Source organism: Lepisosteus oculatus, chromosome 17 (assembly GCF_040954835.1).
Source record: "Lepisosteus oculatus isolate fLepOcu1 chromosome 17, fLepOcu1.hap2, whole genome shotgun sequence".
In the NCBI taxonomy this organism is placed as follows: domain Eukaryota; kingdom Metazoa; phylum Chordata; class Actinopteri; order Semionotiformes; family Lepisosteidae; genus Lepisosteus; species Lepisosteus oculatus.
Genome location: NC_090712.1, coordinates 9728211 through 9743917, shown reverse-complemented (window position 1 = coordinate 9743917; position 15707 = coordinate 9728211). Strand labels below are relative to the sequence as shown.

Here is a 15707-nt window from a genome sequence, read left to right as displayed (position 1 = left end):
ATTTAACTCCACAGCCATTAACCTGCTCCATTCTACAGACTCCTTCCCCTTTTGGGCCAAGAAAAAGAAGACCATTTTTTTTAGACGAACGCAGGTCCATAAGAAATCCTGTACTTAAAAGCTGTCCTCACATGGCGGCCTGTGCTGCATTACCTCTTGGTTTCGAGAGGTATATATTAAAACAACGGACAGTTAAATTGCACAGCCGATGTAAGGAATTTCTTCCTGGTCGCGCCTCGTAAAGCAAACAATAAAAACGAACCCTAAAGAATGGTATGGACGCCACCGAGCGAAAGGCTATTAGCTACAGTAACTCCATGACATTCCTTTCTGACTCTGGGGAAACTGCCCCTAAATATTTTGTATTAGACTCTTGTCAGGGATTTGGAAAGTGTAGGCTGTAAAAGTTTCTTGTGCACTGGAAATGCTGTACTAGTGTACTGAAACGTTAAAGGTTGTTAATGAACAACCCCACCCCCCAAAAAAATAAGTTCTGAGTGTAATACTGTAGGAGTGTAAGATGCGAGTTAAATTGAAGAAGCACTTTAAATAACTAAATTCACATATAGTACAATGATTATAGGGATATCTGAAGAAAAGCAGAAAATACGGTAGTATTTGCTGTTTTTTCTAAATTGAAGCGTCCCTAAATGACATGATTAATTTGCTTCAATCGACTTTTTTATTATCGTATCAGTTAATTATCATAAAAGTACCTACACAATCAACGGAAATAACTTGGAATGGAAATGGAATTTATTCCAGTGAATAAACCATTCACAATAACCCAAACGTTACATAATGTAAAAAATACAGGGTTTACATATAGACCATTAAAGAAATAATGACGTTATTCGTTTTTGCGCGTTATTTAAATCATTTTCAATTATCCCTCTTCCCAATTTCTTTTACGAAAAAAGTCTAATTAACAAAAATGACCTGACGTAGATTTCTCAACACGTTCAATTTTTACATGCACTCCGCCTATCCGAACCTTAAATATATCCAGTAGTAAGAAGAAGATTTCGAGCGTTTGAATCACCGAAATAGCAACAGCAGTTGTCCTGTGGTTGAACCAAACCATACATTTAATGGTGTATATTTAGTTCTAGGTAAATGCACCTATTTTTTATTATCGACTTTAAAGGTATATTAAGACTTTAAGCAGGTTGATTCGGTACTGTAACTCTAATTGCTAAAAAGCTGGCCCAGAAAAAAAACGTGATCAGATTTTTGGCCGTGGATGCACGCATCCTGCGACCACCGTGGAACAACACACGGGTCACGCAGGAATGCCCCCAGGGGCGCGCGAAGAGAGAACCCACTCCTGACGCCTTCGAAGTATTTGCTGTTTCGCTGCATCAGATGAATTGGTGATCCTCTGAGGATTTTTGTAACCGCACAAGAACTTGTATAAATATCTATTTTGCACTGAAAGCAATTTGTCATTTGCTTAATAGTTTCCTACTTTTATGTATGGTTGGGACGGAGCTGCGATGAGTGTTGGTGAGATTTGTAAGAGCTTTGTGGATTGCTCCAGCGAGGCGCTGCGGTGATTCGGGAGCATCAGTGACTTGGAAGCGGTCAGGAAGTCTTCCACTGGAGGTTCTGTTCACAGAGAGGGATCAATGAAGACGTACAAAGTGAAGGACTGCATTTTTAGTGGTAGGGATGCATAATGTATGCTTTCACTGTATGTTTGGCTACTTTACTGACTGCACCACAGTAAGGGGTTTCATGATGAAGAACACCAGCGTGCGCGTTTGTATTGAAATGATGATGATTATTTTTTGGTAGCTAAAATATTTAAGCTAATTGTGATATCCTATTGTGGGGAGCCAACGTAGTATTTTTTAGCAGTGAGAGTTGTTTCCCATTATCAACAGCAATAATATGTTTTCGGAAATAGTCATTGTAGATCCTTTAAACTGTTTCAACTTTTCTTCCTGAAAACCAAAATTGTGATACTCTTAACAGTTTGTTTTCAATGAAATGTCCCTTTTGCATTCCAAACAAACATTTTGTAAAATGTCCTGAGGACATGAAAAACAAGGCAGGTGATTTTCAGGTGCAGTGATTTGCTGAAATTTTATACGTTTTTATATAAAAGCGATCTTTTTTTTGCTGTCGTTTTTTCAGGTTATCTGAGCACACTAAACCCCAGCGATTCATGTACTGTACGTGTGAAGAAGGAAAACGTAAAGTAACCTGTGCTGGACAGAGGGTCCCCCAAGGGTGATATGGAAGAGCCCGAGTTGAGTGAACCTCCTCCCTATTAGTCCCGTTAGAAACCGACAAGTTTTCGTTAAAGAAACTGACAAGTACCATTACACTCCTACGGTTTCAAATCCGTGTCATTTCATTGTAGCGAGCAGAAACTGATGCCTAAACGCAGGTCAGGACTTGATCATTTTAGATGGATGGCAGTCCAAAGAAGTGGTTATTTGTGTTGAGACGATGTTCCTCAATAAATCTCATATTTCAGTTTTTGGAGAGTTGTTGTTTATATAAATAATTAGTGAATATTACTTCTAAAGCTATTATATAAAGCTATCCCGGCACAGATTGTACTACCAAGTCCAATCTAATCGTTTTCACAGGTTTTAGCATTTACATTTATGCTTTTCCTGCCTTTTTCCATGGAATGCTGGAATTAACAAAGAAAATCATACTGCTTTCTTTATTATTACTGCCTAGTCTGTTTCCTGCTTGCTGATGTGGTCCATCTTCTTAATAATACGGCTATTTAAGAATTCAGTTTGCTAGCTGGTTGATTTTCACTCTTTGCTCTTCAGTGCCGCTTGCTTTGTGTAGCCTGTAGTTTAATAGATTGGGATATCTATGCATCATGTCATTTTCGTTCAGGGTTGTAAAACAGACATTTCTAGCAATGACCCATCCTTGTAATAATGGCACTTTGTTTCTTTGTTTGTTTAATACAGCATAAAGGAAATTAAGGAAACCAAGAGTAGGAGTTTGAACAAAAGCTTTCAAGTTGTGATAAGACTTTGCCCCCAGGAGCAGAAGAGTCCACTACCTGAAGGTTCAGTATCCTGTGTACTTATTCTTTCCTGGGTAGGAGGAGGGGTGGTGGGGGGTTAAAGATTGTTTTCCTGAAGAAAATACCTTCCTATTTCAATTACATGAATCCTCTTAAACTCAGAACCCACATAATGTACATCACGAAACCAAAGGTTGGGCTGTATATACAGTACTGTATGAGAGGGGTGTTTAGAGCCAGTGGAACAAAGCTCCCATCTGTGGGATCATGCCTGAATGACTCTGAGACAGATTCCCTTCAAAGGCCGGGATAATGTCCTGTCCAGGACAGTCTCCGGCCTGCTGCAACCCTTACCAGAAATAGGCAGCTATCTCATGGTGCATGTAGCATAAATCCATGGAAAAGTCCCTGTTTATTATAGCACATATAGCTATCCCATTATACTGAATGTCACAGTTTCTGAAACATTTTCCAGTATTTTCCAGGGGCTCTTTCAGATATGGATATAGATGCATTATATGGTAATGGACATTTAGCCTTTAAAGAAATTTGCTTTATTCAGTATGAAATATATTTCAAAATATTACATTACACTGTAGATTTAGACAGATTGCATTAATGTCTACTGGAAACTGTAGGCTTCAGGCTAGTTTATGAGCATTACATCAATGTTGTGCCTTGATCACACTGTACAATTGATGCTAATGTTTGTACACATTTTTTTTCTGGAAAAAAGTGTTCATGCAATGCACTAAGGGAAAAATATTTGTCGTTATTTATAAATGCAGGTTTCCCAGCATTTTCAGTCAGAATCTCACCATTTTCAGCAAAGAAGATTCACAATCCTCCTGACAGTGCTATTTCCAATCTTCATTTACTCTCTTTGTTCATACACAGATAGGAAAGAGAAAGATAGATCAGCTACACAGGATGAAGTTTGGTTCGATTCTCCTATGTGACCTTCTCAGGTGGCACAGTGGCATGGTGGTTGGCATTGCGGCCTTGCAGCACTGGGTTCAGTCCTGGACCTGGGGTGCTATCTGTGTGGAGTTTGTATGTTCTTTCTGTGTTCACGTGGCTTTTCACTAGCTCCTTCCTCCCACAGCCCAGAAACACACTGGTAGGTTAATTGGCATCTGGAGGAATTGGTCCTGGTGTGAGTGTGTGCCCTATGATGGTTTGGTGGTGGCCAGTGATGGATGGTTTCAGGGTGCAGGGATGCGAGGAGTCATGGCGCAGTTGAGTGAAGGGTTGAGATGAGTTTAATTTGTGATAAAAACGGCCATTTCTGGAGAACACTGGGAGAAAACACATGAAAGGTGCATCCCCCACAACTTCCCAAAATACAGCAGTGTTACAGCAAGTTTCATAAGCCAGATTTCTGTCATGGTCACCCTACGTTACTACCACGAAAAGGTGTGTTTAAGTGATCACTACCAATCCAAATCAAGAAAACACTTCCACTTATGGCACAATGGCTCTTCTTGATAATGTCATCCCTGCCTTTCAGTTACCCCTGAAGTGTCATGTGCAACAGCTATTTCTGACATGTCACAGGTGTTTGTTTCAAGCCAGGTCAGGTGTAATGAGCCCGGGTCAGAGTCAGATTTCTACAAGGGTGTATCCTGCCTTGGACCTGTTGCTTGCAGGGATAGGCTCAGGCTCCCCGCAGCCCGGAATTGGAAGAAGCAGTTCGTGAATGGATGGGAGCGGCTTTCTTAAACATTCCTCTGAACATCTGAAGGAATCCCATCCCATGTGCCGTGGGAAATTCAGGCCTCAGTCAGTTCTGATTATAGCTTGTTTTGCCTTTTAGATATGAGGAGCTGTATTAAAGTGAAAGAGCCAAATCAAATCATAGCTGACAGTGGCCGGGTGAGTGTGGTGAAAACTGATCCTAACAATACAGCGGTCTGACTAGTGATTACTTGACCTGGCTATGCAGTGTGTTGGTCAGGAGACAAAATACTGCAGCATTTAGAAATAACATCATTCTGGAAAGTGCCTCCTTTGTATTGCAGCTTAATTACTTGTTTTTTGTATCTGGTGGAAGCAGGAGCCTATGAAAAGACTAGGAGAGGTCTCCTTACAGCTAAAGTCTTATCTGTTATTAGGAAAACAAGTGTCTTTGAAAGAGATAAAAGTAATCTCAGGAGATTTCAGGTAATATTTGTGATTAATGTTGTGTTGGTTGTAATGTTGAATTTATTTTTCTGTATTTTAAATCTAACACTAGCAATTCATATTCATGATATAAAATCCTTTGTTCCTCTATAAAGGGACACCAGCCGCACATGCTGGAGTTCGATGCAGTTTGGGATGAGAGTGCTTCTCAGAAAGATGTCTATGAATCAACCGCTAAGGTAAGTATCTTGTTTCTCAGCGCAGCACAAAATAACAAGATTCTGATTTTGACTTGCTCAGTGCAGTGTGGCAGCATTGCAAGGCACAGTCAGGATGGTCATTCTGATTATGAAAACTTGATGAGCCTCTTTTCACCTTTCTTGGCTTTTTTCTGTTGAGCTTTGCTTTTTCGAGGTCTTACTTCCCTTAAGACAGTGTATTTCTTTCAAGCCTTCCTCACCACTATAAGGATCATTTATCTAGGAGAAGGTGTTACAATGTCTTGAGAGAGCCAAAGATGAAAATTGTCTTGTCAATTTATCTACCAGAGGCATACATTATCTCAGCAGGACAAACCTCTATATATACAGTATGCAGGCCATGCTAATGTAGGGCATGTAGGGCAGAGACACTGCAGAGTTAGTAGAAAGCATTCTTACTTTTGGTATCATGGTGGGATATTGTAGCCTGAATATTCAGAATAAGGGGGATTGTTAATTGACAGGACACAATAATGAGGTGGGGTGTCAATCAGCCAATCCTATCTGGCTCTTCTTTGTGAAGTGGAAGGAAAACAGATAACCTGCGGGAAACAGAAGGGAGACACAAACACAACAAAAAAAAAGTAACAGTACACTTTTACCTGTAATCCCACAAAGTTGTGTTATTCTGCCCCTTTGGAAAGCCTAGTTTTAAAACTCTTGTCTGATAGTTTTTTAGACTGGAAGGATTCACTCGCTGCAGTCCAGCACTGATCAAGCTCTGTTGTTGCTCTTGTCTCCTTTTATCTGTCCTTTCAGCCTCTGGTAGACTTTGTGCTACAAGGATACAATGGCTGTGTCATCACCTATGGATCTGCAGGCAGTGGGAAGACCTACACGTTACAGGGAGGGAGTCTCACTGGGAAACAGCGTGGAATAATAACCAGAGTGGCTGAAGACGTATTCCGCTGTATCCCTTTACACGCACGCCAGTGAATGACAGGCTGCTTTTCCCTGTGAACTGTGCAGTAGTTCCCTGCATGAAGGGAGGTGTTGCAAAGCAAATCTCAGTACAGTTATGCAAAGCCATTCTTTAATCTTAGTCTCTGCAACTCTTTTATTTGGTCCTTAGGGATATTGTTTATATGTATTAAAAAAACTTGTTTTTACAGTAAATCTGCTGCCTAATTATTGGCTAATTCATATTGCTTCTGTTTATGGGATATTTGATGTATTTTTTTAACAAATTTCCCATGGGGAAAAACTCTTATTTGAATGACCTTATCATTCATTTGTGCTACCAGTATTATCATGCCGTACCTTAATTTCTCACACAGCACCAGAAACATCAAACTGCAAAATTAGAGCCTCATTCATTCATATTTCTAATGAGAAGATTTACGACCTTTTGGTAAGTTGTTTCTGTGTGCACGCCGTACCAGTGTGAGTATAAATGCTACGGTCTGTCTTTCACCCTTCTCTACTTGCCAGGTGCTCACCAGTATCTGAGAAACACCTGATGTTTTCAAGCCTTTTCAGACACAGGTTCAGCCTGAAAGGATTTCTCTTTCTCCATGTACACGACCCACTTGGCTTTGTCCTTCTTTCAGAAGCGGGACAGGTGCGGGGTTCATCTGCAGTCCTCTGCAGGCGCACTGGTCCTGCAGCGTAATCCGTGTTTGCCTTCCTGCTCCAGGACGGCCAGCCGGCAGAGGTGTGCCGCATCCACGAGAGTGAGGAGACGGTGTTCTTGGAAGGGCTGACAGAGGTGGAAGTGACGTCCGCCCAGAGCCTGCTGCAGCTCTACAGACGGGGCACTGCCAACAGACACACGGGTACCCACCTTGTCGTATGGGGGGCTTCTTCCTGACAGCTGCACTGCGTCTGACGTTTGGGTATCATAGTATAGGATATGAAGCACAAAGAAAAAGACTCAACATTTCACCCATTTCACCCATGAAGCCTTCTTATGTGTGAGGGGAGAGAGCACACCAGCTCTCAGGGACTAATTCCCTTTTCACCCACTCCGTTCATCCACAGATTTTTCAGACAGATTCCTCCCCCCAGATTTCCAGCCACGTGGACACTCTTTGTCGCCTGCTGTGCCCCTTTTCTGTTCTCCTTCCTCTCCTCTTTGCTGCATATTTCTGGGGCCGTTTCTCTGTCCCACCCTTGTGGAACGGTCCTCTGCAGCCCTGGCTCTCTGACACCGCTCTCCACTCGAGCCTCATCACAGCATGAAGTCAAGACAGCCCGCACACGCTGGGGCATTCAGCTTGAGCTCCAACGGGCAGGAAAAGAATTGTTTTAGCCTTAACCACCTTAGCTGTATTTCCCTGGGCATCATGTTTCAATGTATGTAAGGGTCATTCGTCCAGTTTAATAAGCTTATTTCTATTACTTTTCTAACTTCATGAAAAGGAGTCATTTCTTTTTTTTTCATCTACAGGAGTGTTGAAGGGTGAGTTTGCCAGTAAGAGCCATACAATATTCAATATCATCGTCATCAACACACCAGTCAATGAAAATGATAGTAAGCCTTCTTTCATTTGCCTGTTAGAATTAGTAGATTTTTAAGCCAGCTCCAAATAGCTACAACTAAAAGCTCCCTGTGTCAGTTAGTTTAGAAGATGAAGCAAGTCACAATACTTCTGTTTTCTGTTCTGTTTCCTCAAAGACCTAAATAATGTGAATTATGTAGTATGTAGTTGACGTACTTCAGTATCCAGTATATTCATATTTTGTCCATTAATAGGATTGAACACTGAATGAGTGTTGTAGTAATTCTGTTTTCACCCACTGTACAGATTAAAGCTTAAAGCTTAAAGCAAGATGCAAAAGATGAAAACTTGTTGTTTAATTTAATATATATGCCATCCTAGCTTATTCAATTTAAAGCATTTAACAGGGCTTTACATTTTTTTAGCCCATAAAGGAACAATGACAGCCAGCAAGCTTACACTGGTAAGTGTTTATTCTTAATGTTTAAGTATATTGTGGTCATATATATAATAAAACCTATTTATGGTTTGGTGGAGTCTAGACATTCTGTTAGAATAGGGTGGTATCTCTCTTTAGGAACAGTATTATTGTCCCCTGTGTGCCTAGAATTATTAATAGATATGAATCTAACTTTGGAGTTTTTGAGTTGTTCTGCTGTATTCAAGAACTTGTTTATGTTGTTGATCTGGTAACCATTTACCATCTTACATCCACTGAAAACAGCCTCTTAGTTTAAATAAAGTGCACTTTTGCATTACCAGTGTTATTTTTTTAACATAAAACGCAGAAAATACTGCTTTGGAGCATTGTATTTGTATCTTAATTTTAGGGGCTTTCCTGCGTGGGTTTTGATCTGACGTGTTGATTTTCCCCAGATGAGATGTTTCTTGGTTTGTTCAGGAATCCCATTGTCTGCCTCTCTAGATGCCCATGATAATTTTAACAGCTTCTGTCCTCTTGAGTGACTGTACGAAAAGAGGCCATAGGGCATGGTGTTAATAATGACCACATAGGCCCTCATGAACTTCTGCAGCATAAAAACATTTTTTTGGGCTATTGGAATGATTGAAGCATTGTTTCTTTCCATATGGATGTAAAGAATAAGCTATATATGTATTCATATCTTCAACAGGTTGATCTTGCTAGCTCAGGCAGAGTAAGTATTTTCATCAATTTCTTTCCTTAAATCAAATTAATCAACATCAATAGTGTGCTAGTGTTTTAGATCACAATATTGCCACTGATTGTTGAACAAACTGGCAGGATTAATGACAATTATAAGAATATTCAACAACAATTGTTTATGGTCTTATTTTAAAACAATTATAAATTGCCCCCTTCTTATTACATCTAATAAAAGACTTTCTGAATCTGCCTGGAGTACTTGAACAGTTCTAGTGTGAGTAAGTAATCTGAGTTGAAGTATTTTTCTTTTTTAGGATTTTAAATCTATTTTAGAATCAACCTGTTGTTCTGTGCAGGCCTCACAGATACTCTTAAAAGCAAGGAGCCCATGTCACTCAGGGTTGTGGTGAAGTGTCTGTAATGGCAAGACTGTGAGATTTCTCTGTGCAGGTGCCCACAAGTGGAGTTATAAGTGATGGAAAAAGATCTTTCCAGGCAGCACATCCAAACCCCCAAGAAGTCAAGATGCTCAAGCGATCACTAACAATATTTGGAAATGTAAGCTGATTTTTACAGTCCTGTGCTTGTCTGCCTGCTATCCACCTCAGTTTTTTCTCTTCAACACAACATGGTCTACTCTGCCACCATTAAAAATGGCGAATGCCACTGTAAATCCCTGCCATGTTGGTCATCTTTTTTCTTTTTTTCATTTTCAGGTCATTTTTGCCCTGAGCAGTGCAGGTTGCCAACATATACCTTACAGAGAGTCCAAACTAACCAGGATTCTGCGGGACTGGTGAGAATCCATACTGCCTGTGTTCCATTTCCCCTGGCATTGAAACTGATGTAAGAGTCATCCAATGGCTGCTGGATTCCCTTTTTCCTTCTCCAGTCTGGGAGGGAACTGCCTGACCTCTCTGATCGTGACAGTGTCCCCTAACCTGTCGTCCGTCACGGAGACACTGAGCAGTCTGCAGTTTGCCAGCCGGGCCATGGCAGTGCCCAATCGGGCTGTCAGGGGCTCCCAGCTCCACTGCGGTGCGGCCCAGGTGCTTCAGGTATGCTATTACCGACTGGACAGCTCGACTCATTGTAAGTAGCTTATTTAAAAAATGCATATTTTCCATTTCCCCCGTTTGTGGCATGCTATCCTGTTTGAGTACATCTCTTGCAATTCTGTCACCCTTCAGCATTGCCCAGCGGATTGGCTTTCACAGCAGCGAGAGATCTGAGCTTCTCAGCTTCAAGGCAGATTCCATAAAATTGAATGCTGTTCATGAATTTCTGCACCAACGTGTCTGTCTGCGAGTCCAGTCCCTTTTCTAAACAGCTGTGTCTTCACAGAACAATAACAATAGGTTGATTCTAAGATAGAAATTGAAAGTCAGATAATTTACTAACAAGTACTCCAGACAGATTTAGAAACAGTTTCTACCCGATGTTTTAAATAGTTCGGATTTTCCTCAGATTTAAAACTGCAATGTCAGGTGACAAACGAGTCAGTTGTGAGAAAACATGAATATCATGGAAGATCAGAAAAGCATGTCTTAAGGCTGGAAAGAGAAGTCTGTTTCAGGGCCATCAGCTTTAGAGGTTCAGTTTGTGTAGTCTTTGATAAGCATTTGTGTCCAACTTTTAAGGGAGATTTTGTTTGGATCTGCTTACAGAACACCAGTACCAAAGTGACTGAAAAACCCCAAAGCAGCCACAGCAGACAGCGGGCCGAGCTGCCATGTGTCAGTGACAAGAAGGTGATTTCAGCAGCAGCTCTGAGCATCTGAAATTGAACATACTCCTTATAGAACAGATAGATTTTGGATTGCTATGTCACACTTAAAAATATCCATTTTTACTGTATGGTGTCCAAGTGCTCGTAAAAGTTAATGTTCTGAATGCAATTTGTGAACCATGGGTGTATTTTTTTCTTTGGTTATAAATCACCATTTTCAAAATGTATTGCCAATCAGGTCTGATTTACCTTCTGCTTCTGACACTGGAGCAGCTGGATCCCTGAAGTGTGGCAGCCGTATCCCCTGACTGCTGAAGACCACGTTAAAGCAAATCTTACAGTGTGCCGCCACTTTTGATGTTTATAAAAGGCTTAACTGCAGTTTCTATCAGAACTCTATTATGTATAAATAATATAAAAATGCCATTTCAAAACATCATTTTGTGAGATTTGAAAACGGGACCTGGAAGGTGCCTGTCAGGATGGGCTCTGGGTTGTGTCTCCGCAGGGCCTGCAGGCCCAGATGTGTCTGCCCCCCATCCTCTCCAGCCCAGCTCCTCCGTCGTGGCTGAGCCACAGGAAGCAGGAAGGCCTGTCCCGGCGGGAGGGCTCTGCGGGCGCCCCCGAGCAGAAGGCCTTCCTGCCTCACCTGGAGGGGACAGGCGAGGGGAGCCCCCAGTCCGCGAGGCCGCTGAAGAGCAGGCCTGGGGAGGAGAGGGGGGGGAGGGGCCCGTGGTCTCGCTCCAGCAGCACGGCCGGACCCCCAGCCCCAGAGCCCCCCAGAGACAAGCCTCCTCGAGGTGAGCCGCACTCCCCCCGTATCTCCGCAGACAGGCTACCGGCTGATGTCTTCAAGGCCCATGAGTGCCCCCATTGCAAGAAGGAGAGGAAGATCAGGGAGGAGTATGACAAGTACGTTGTGCAGGTCAGGGGAGACAAGGACGCCCTGCTGCAGCGGATCTCTGAGCTGGATGCTGAGCTCCGCAGGTGTAGAGAAGAGCAAGAGGCCACCACTGCCCTGCGCAGGGAAGAGGTAATGGAGGATGGTGTGCGGTGAAGAACAGAGACGTTGCCTGTCTCCTCACACTGAGAGGAGATCAATCCTGTGTGTGTTTGTCTCTTGGCATAGACAGAGTTATGTTAATTGAAAATGGCCACATGGGAGACTGTAGTAGATGTTTGTTAATATTAGCATGCTCTGTCTTCTACTGGTTAAAGACTGTCCTCTTTTATGAAGTTACAGCTGTCAGGTTGTGTTCATAACGGTTTGCTCCTAATATTTTCCACGTTTTATGATCAAAGCTTTAATATACCCACCTGTGCCTTTCTCGGCTTGCTTTTCAATGCTGATGAAATGCATCAAATGCGGGGGAGTAGGAAGTGGGCAGGAGAGGAACGCGCAGGCTGCAGGGAGAGGCGGAAAGGCAGGGGAACACGATGGGCAGCGGAACAGAACTGCTCCACTTGGAAAACGAAATCAAGCAAAAGCAGCAGGAAATTGTGAGTGTAAGCCATCCGCTCTGAGTGTGTGGTCTCTTCTGTTATCCCAGGCTGTGTTTCCAAGACTTCTTAGAGCTTGGCTCTGAATAAAATACATTTGTATGGAAAGTTGGACAATCAGCATTACGTACTTCACATTACTTAAGGAGTGATGCTCACGGTCGATGTCATTCTATCCTGGCTGCAGGAGCTGGAGCAGGTGCTTGCGAGTCTCCCCAGCCTGCGCACTCCTCACAGACAGACACCGCGCTCTCCAAGCCCCTCTGCTCAGACACCAGGCACTCACACAGGGAGCTCACACATCAGAGAGCGAGCCACCATCACTCGCGCTTTGTTTGAGCGGAAGCTAAAGAGGCTCCTTGTAAAAAATGTGTTTCAAAGTGTGAAAAAAGCCTGGGAGCAGGACAGATTTCAAAGTAGCGCAAGCTGAACGCTGCTCTTCTCGTATTTGTGTGAAGTTACAAGGACTTCCAACCAGCCAAATCCATCTTCTGTCTGGCGTCCAGGACCTCTTGTCGACCGAGATGGGGGGGCTGAAGGCACAGCTGGAGAAGACGAGGGGGAATGAGAGAGCACTGGCTCTCAGGCTCCACACAGAGCAGAGCAGGGCCGCACAAGAAACAGACGAGCTCCGTGCCCAGCTGGAGAGACACAGGGAGAGAGAGAAGCAGCAGGTCAGGACTCTGCAAAGCCAGAAGGTAGAGCAACAGAAGACACTGACAAAAACTGTAACCTCTTTCTTACAGACACGTCATGTGAAGATAAACAAAACTTTACATTTGTTTTATGATAATACCCATCTTGTGAAGGGCAAAGGCATTTTTTTTTCTCTAGTGGGCAGTGGCCTCGCTTTGTGGAGGAGTGCTGTTAGTGTTATGCACTTTGAAGAGAAAACCAAACCAATCTAACGTAACAAAAATATCTGCCCGTTTTCCTTCATAGCTAAGACAATGCACAACACATGCAGTGCATGCAATAATGTGGCAGACATTTAATCGTAATGAGTTTATCTTTTTAAAGGAGTGCATATTTTTGGAGTTGCAAGACACTAGGGCAGAACTCGAGAATTTCAGGGAGAGAGTCACCATAACGTTGGCTGAACTGAAAAAAGAAAAGGTAACACAATATTTAACATAAATAGCAGAATAATTATATTGCTTCAGAAAAATGTTTATCAGCAGCCTAAATCCTTAAAAAAAACAAACATTTAAATAATCAAAAGCTTTGTTTTAAAATGAAATGACTTTCATGCTTCTAGGACTAGAGTCCAGCAGTAGAACTATTTTATCCAGCAGAAAGGCCTGTTGTGCTTGTGAAAGTACACTATTGACCCTAGTGACAATATCCAACTCAAACGTACCGTTATTACAGAAGTAGACTGATCTTCTGGTTAATCTGCAGAGCAGGAATACCCCTGCCAAAGAAATCTTCGCAGACTGAATTATAATAATAATATAATAATACACTTTTTTATTTATTTAGTGCCTTTAAAGGTGGCTTCTCAAAGTGCTCAAAGTGAATGTTGACTTAAATCCCTGAGTAATGAGAGGTTTGATTTACAGGATGGACTATTAATAGAAATAGAAGAAACAAAAAACTACAATGAAAAGGTAAGCCATAAGACTTTATTATAAAGACATTGTTAAGAGACAAATGTTGAAATTAGATGTTAGAAATAACTGTATTCCTGTGGCTTTAACAAACATCAGATGAAAGCAACACAAATAGCAGTTAACACCAATTTCTAAGTCTATCTAAACCTTAACTTCCATGTAATCAAAAGACAAAGCAGACATGAGGAGACATTTCCTACTATTTCCTCTGTGTCAAATAGATGAAAAATAGTAATATTACTGGAATATATGCTTTTCCTAAAGGTAAAAGCAGAAAATGCTTCCCTCGTGGAGAAGCTGGAAGTTGTTCAGCTGCAGCTCAGCTCCAGAGCCTTTCCTGGTTACTGCATTCCCCCTCACGTCCACACAGTCACCACTAACACTGAGATGATGGTGTCCCATCACATGTCCCAGCAGGGTGCTGTTGGGATTACATCAGGTGAGATCAGCATTGCTGCATGCGTACTTCCTCTTAAAAACCTAAGTTGCTCTTTTCGAGTTTTCACTGTGATCCTGAAGATACAACACCTGCCATTTTTTGTATTTGTAAAAACATGCCACAGATTTCTTCAATTTCCAAGACTACCCTAGAAGGTTTGTTGGAATGTCTAAGGAAGGTCTCCTGCTCCTTTTATATTATTTTAACAAGCCTGATATTGGAAGTAGTAATAATAAATTCAGATCCATGGGTCAATGAAAGGAAACATTTTATATCCGTATGACTCGAGATGGTTCTGTTGTGTGTAAATTAATTGCCAAGGTTTTCATTTTGTAGAGAGCAAGTGCAGTTTTAACAGTTGCAGCGGATTTCAGAGTAGCACCTTCACCCATCCCACCATGCCTTCAGCAGCCTTCTCAGTGGATGAAGATGATCTCTTAAAAAAGGACATCTACAAACAGTTGTAAGAGACCTTTTCTATTTAAAGTACTTAAATAAGTTGAAGCTGGTTAGACCTTAATGTGACATACAGATTCAAACACATCCATTAATCAATAATGTAATGTTTCTGAGAGGACTATGTTGGACATGTAACTCACAGTTTAATTATTGGAATGTTGTTTCTTTTACTTTTCATATAATTAAAGTACAATAATATTATAAAACAAAATAAACTTGTTTTTTTGTGGTTCCAGATGTTTCTTTTTCCCCAAGATGAATACCTGTATTATAATTAAGATGTCAAAACACTTACATTTTTTACTTTCACAGAAAAAGAGAACGTAACCTTCTTCTGGATGTGATGGTGATAATGTACACACGGAGATGGTTTGTGGATGATGCTATGCCTCATGTCAGGAGGGCTTTAAAAAAATGTGGAATGAGATTGGAAGAGGCTGATTGAATTGGACAGCCATGTGTCTGGCAGTGCATGGAATCCTATTTCAACATTATTGAGACCCTGCAGGCTACATGAGGCTTGATTAAATTGATACTGATGCAATAAATAGAGTACCACAGAAAAGTGGAGGCACAGGAATTACATTGGCACGGGGTTAGAAATGTATCTTCTGTCATTATTTTAAAATATTTTCTAAACATCTAGATGTACATCTATATAAATAAGCATTGGTACTTTCAATATTTTTGTAAGGTAATGTGTATGTCCTGTGTTCATGTGTACGTTGAGTAGCAGACATTTTTTGTTTCTTCCAGAGTGACATGCACAGCCTGAAAATCCACAATTGTGTACACTGTAATCCTGAACTAAAGTTTGAAGTGTGTTGGCAAGTAAAGTATAAATAATTCAGCTTCCTCAAGGTTCACAAAATGTGGAATAAAGAAAAAAACCTTTAGAGAGAACAAAAAGCACACTTTATATTTTCCCATGACATACAGAACAGCTTTGATCTAGTGATTACACATTGAATATCCTTTTTTTAAGATGTAAAAATATTAAATAAAACTTCATAAA

The 15707-nt window shown here is 41.4% G+C and overlaps 1 protein-coding gene across 7 annotated transcripts; it reads left to right on the top strand.

Annotated features, from left to right (window-relative positions):
- Nucleotides 1-1234: 1234 nt before the first annotated feature.
- LOC107079348 (uncharacterized) lies at nt 1235-15706 on the top strand. Of its 7 annotated transcripts, none has more exons than XM_069179934.1 (23): nt 1235-1665; nt 2140-2254; nt 2943-3043; nt 4818-4876; nt 5281-5364; nt 6145-6295; nt 6663-6736; nt 7022-7160; nt 7775-7858; nt 8252-8289; nt 8960-8983; nt 9403-9510; nt 9669-9748; nt 9845-10010; nt 10620-10703; nt 11190-11714; nt 12059-12181; nt 12688-12879; nt 13202-13297; nt 13744-13791; nt 14059-14233; nt 14570-14696; nt 15005-15706. In XM_069179934.1, the coding sequence occupies exons 2-23, from the start codon at nt 2241-2243 to the stop codon at nt 15135-15137; spliced, it is 2625 nt and encodes an 874-aa protein (XP_069036035.1). In that variant the 5' UTR covers nt 1235-1665; nt 2140-2240; the 3' UTR covers nt 15138-15706. The 7 variants fall into 7 exon arrangements, with proteins under 7 accessions (XP_069036035.1, XP_069036034.1, XP_069036033.1 ...); XM_069179933.1 differs by having other exon boundaries at nt 12640-12855; XM_069179932.1 differs by having other exon boundaries at nt 12640-12879.
- The last annotated feature ends 1 nt before the right edge of the window (nt 15707 follows it).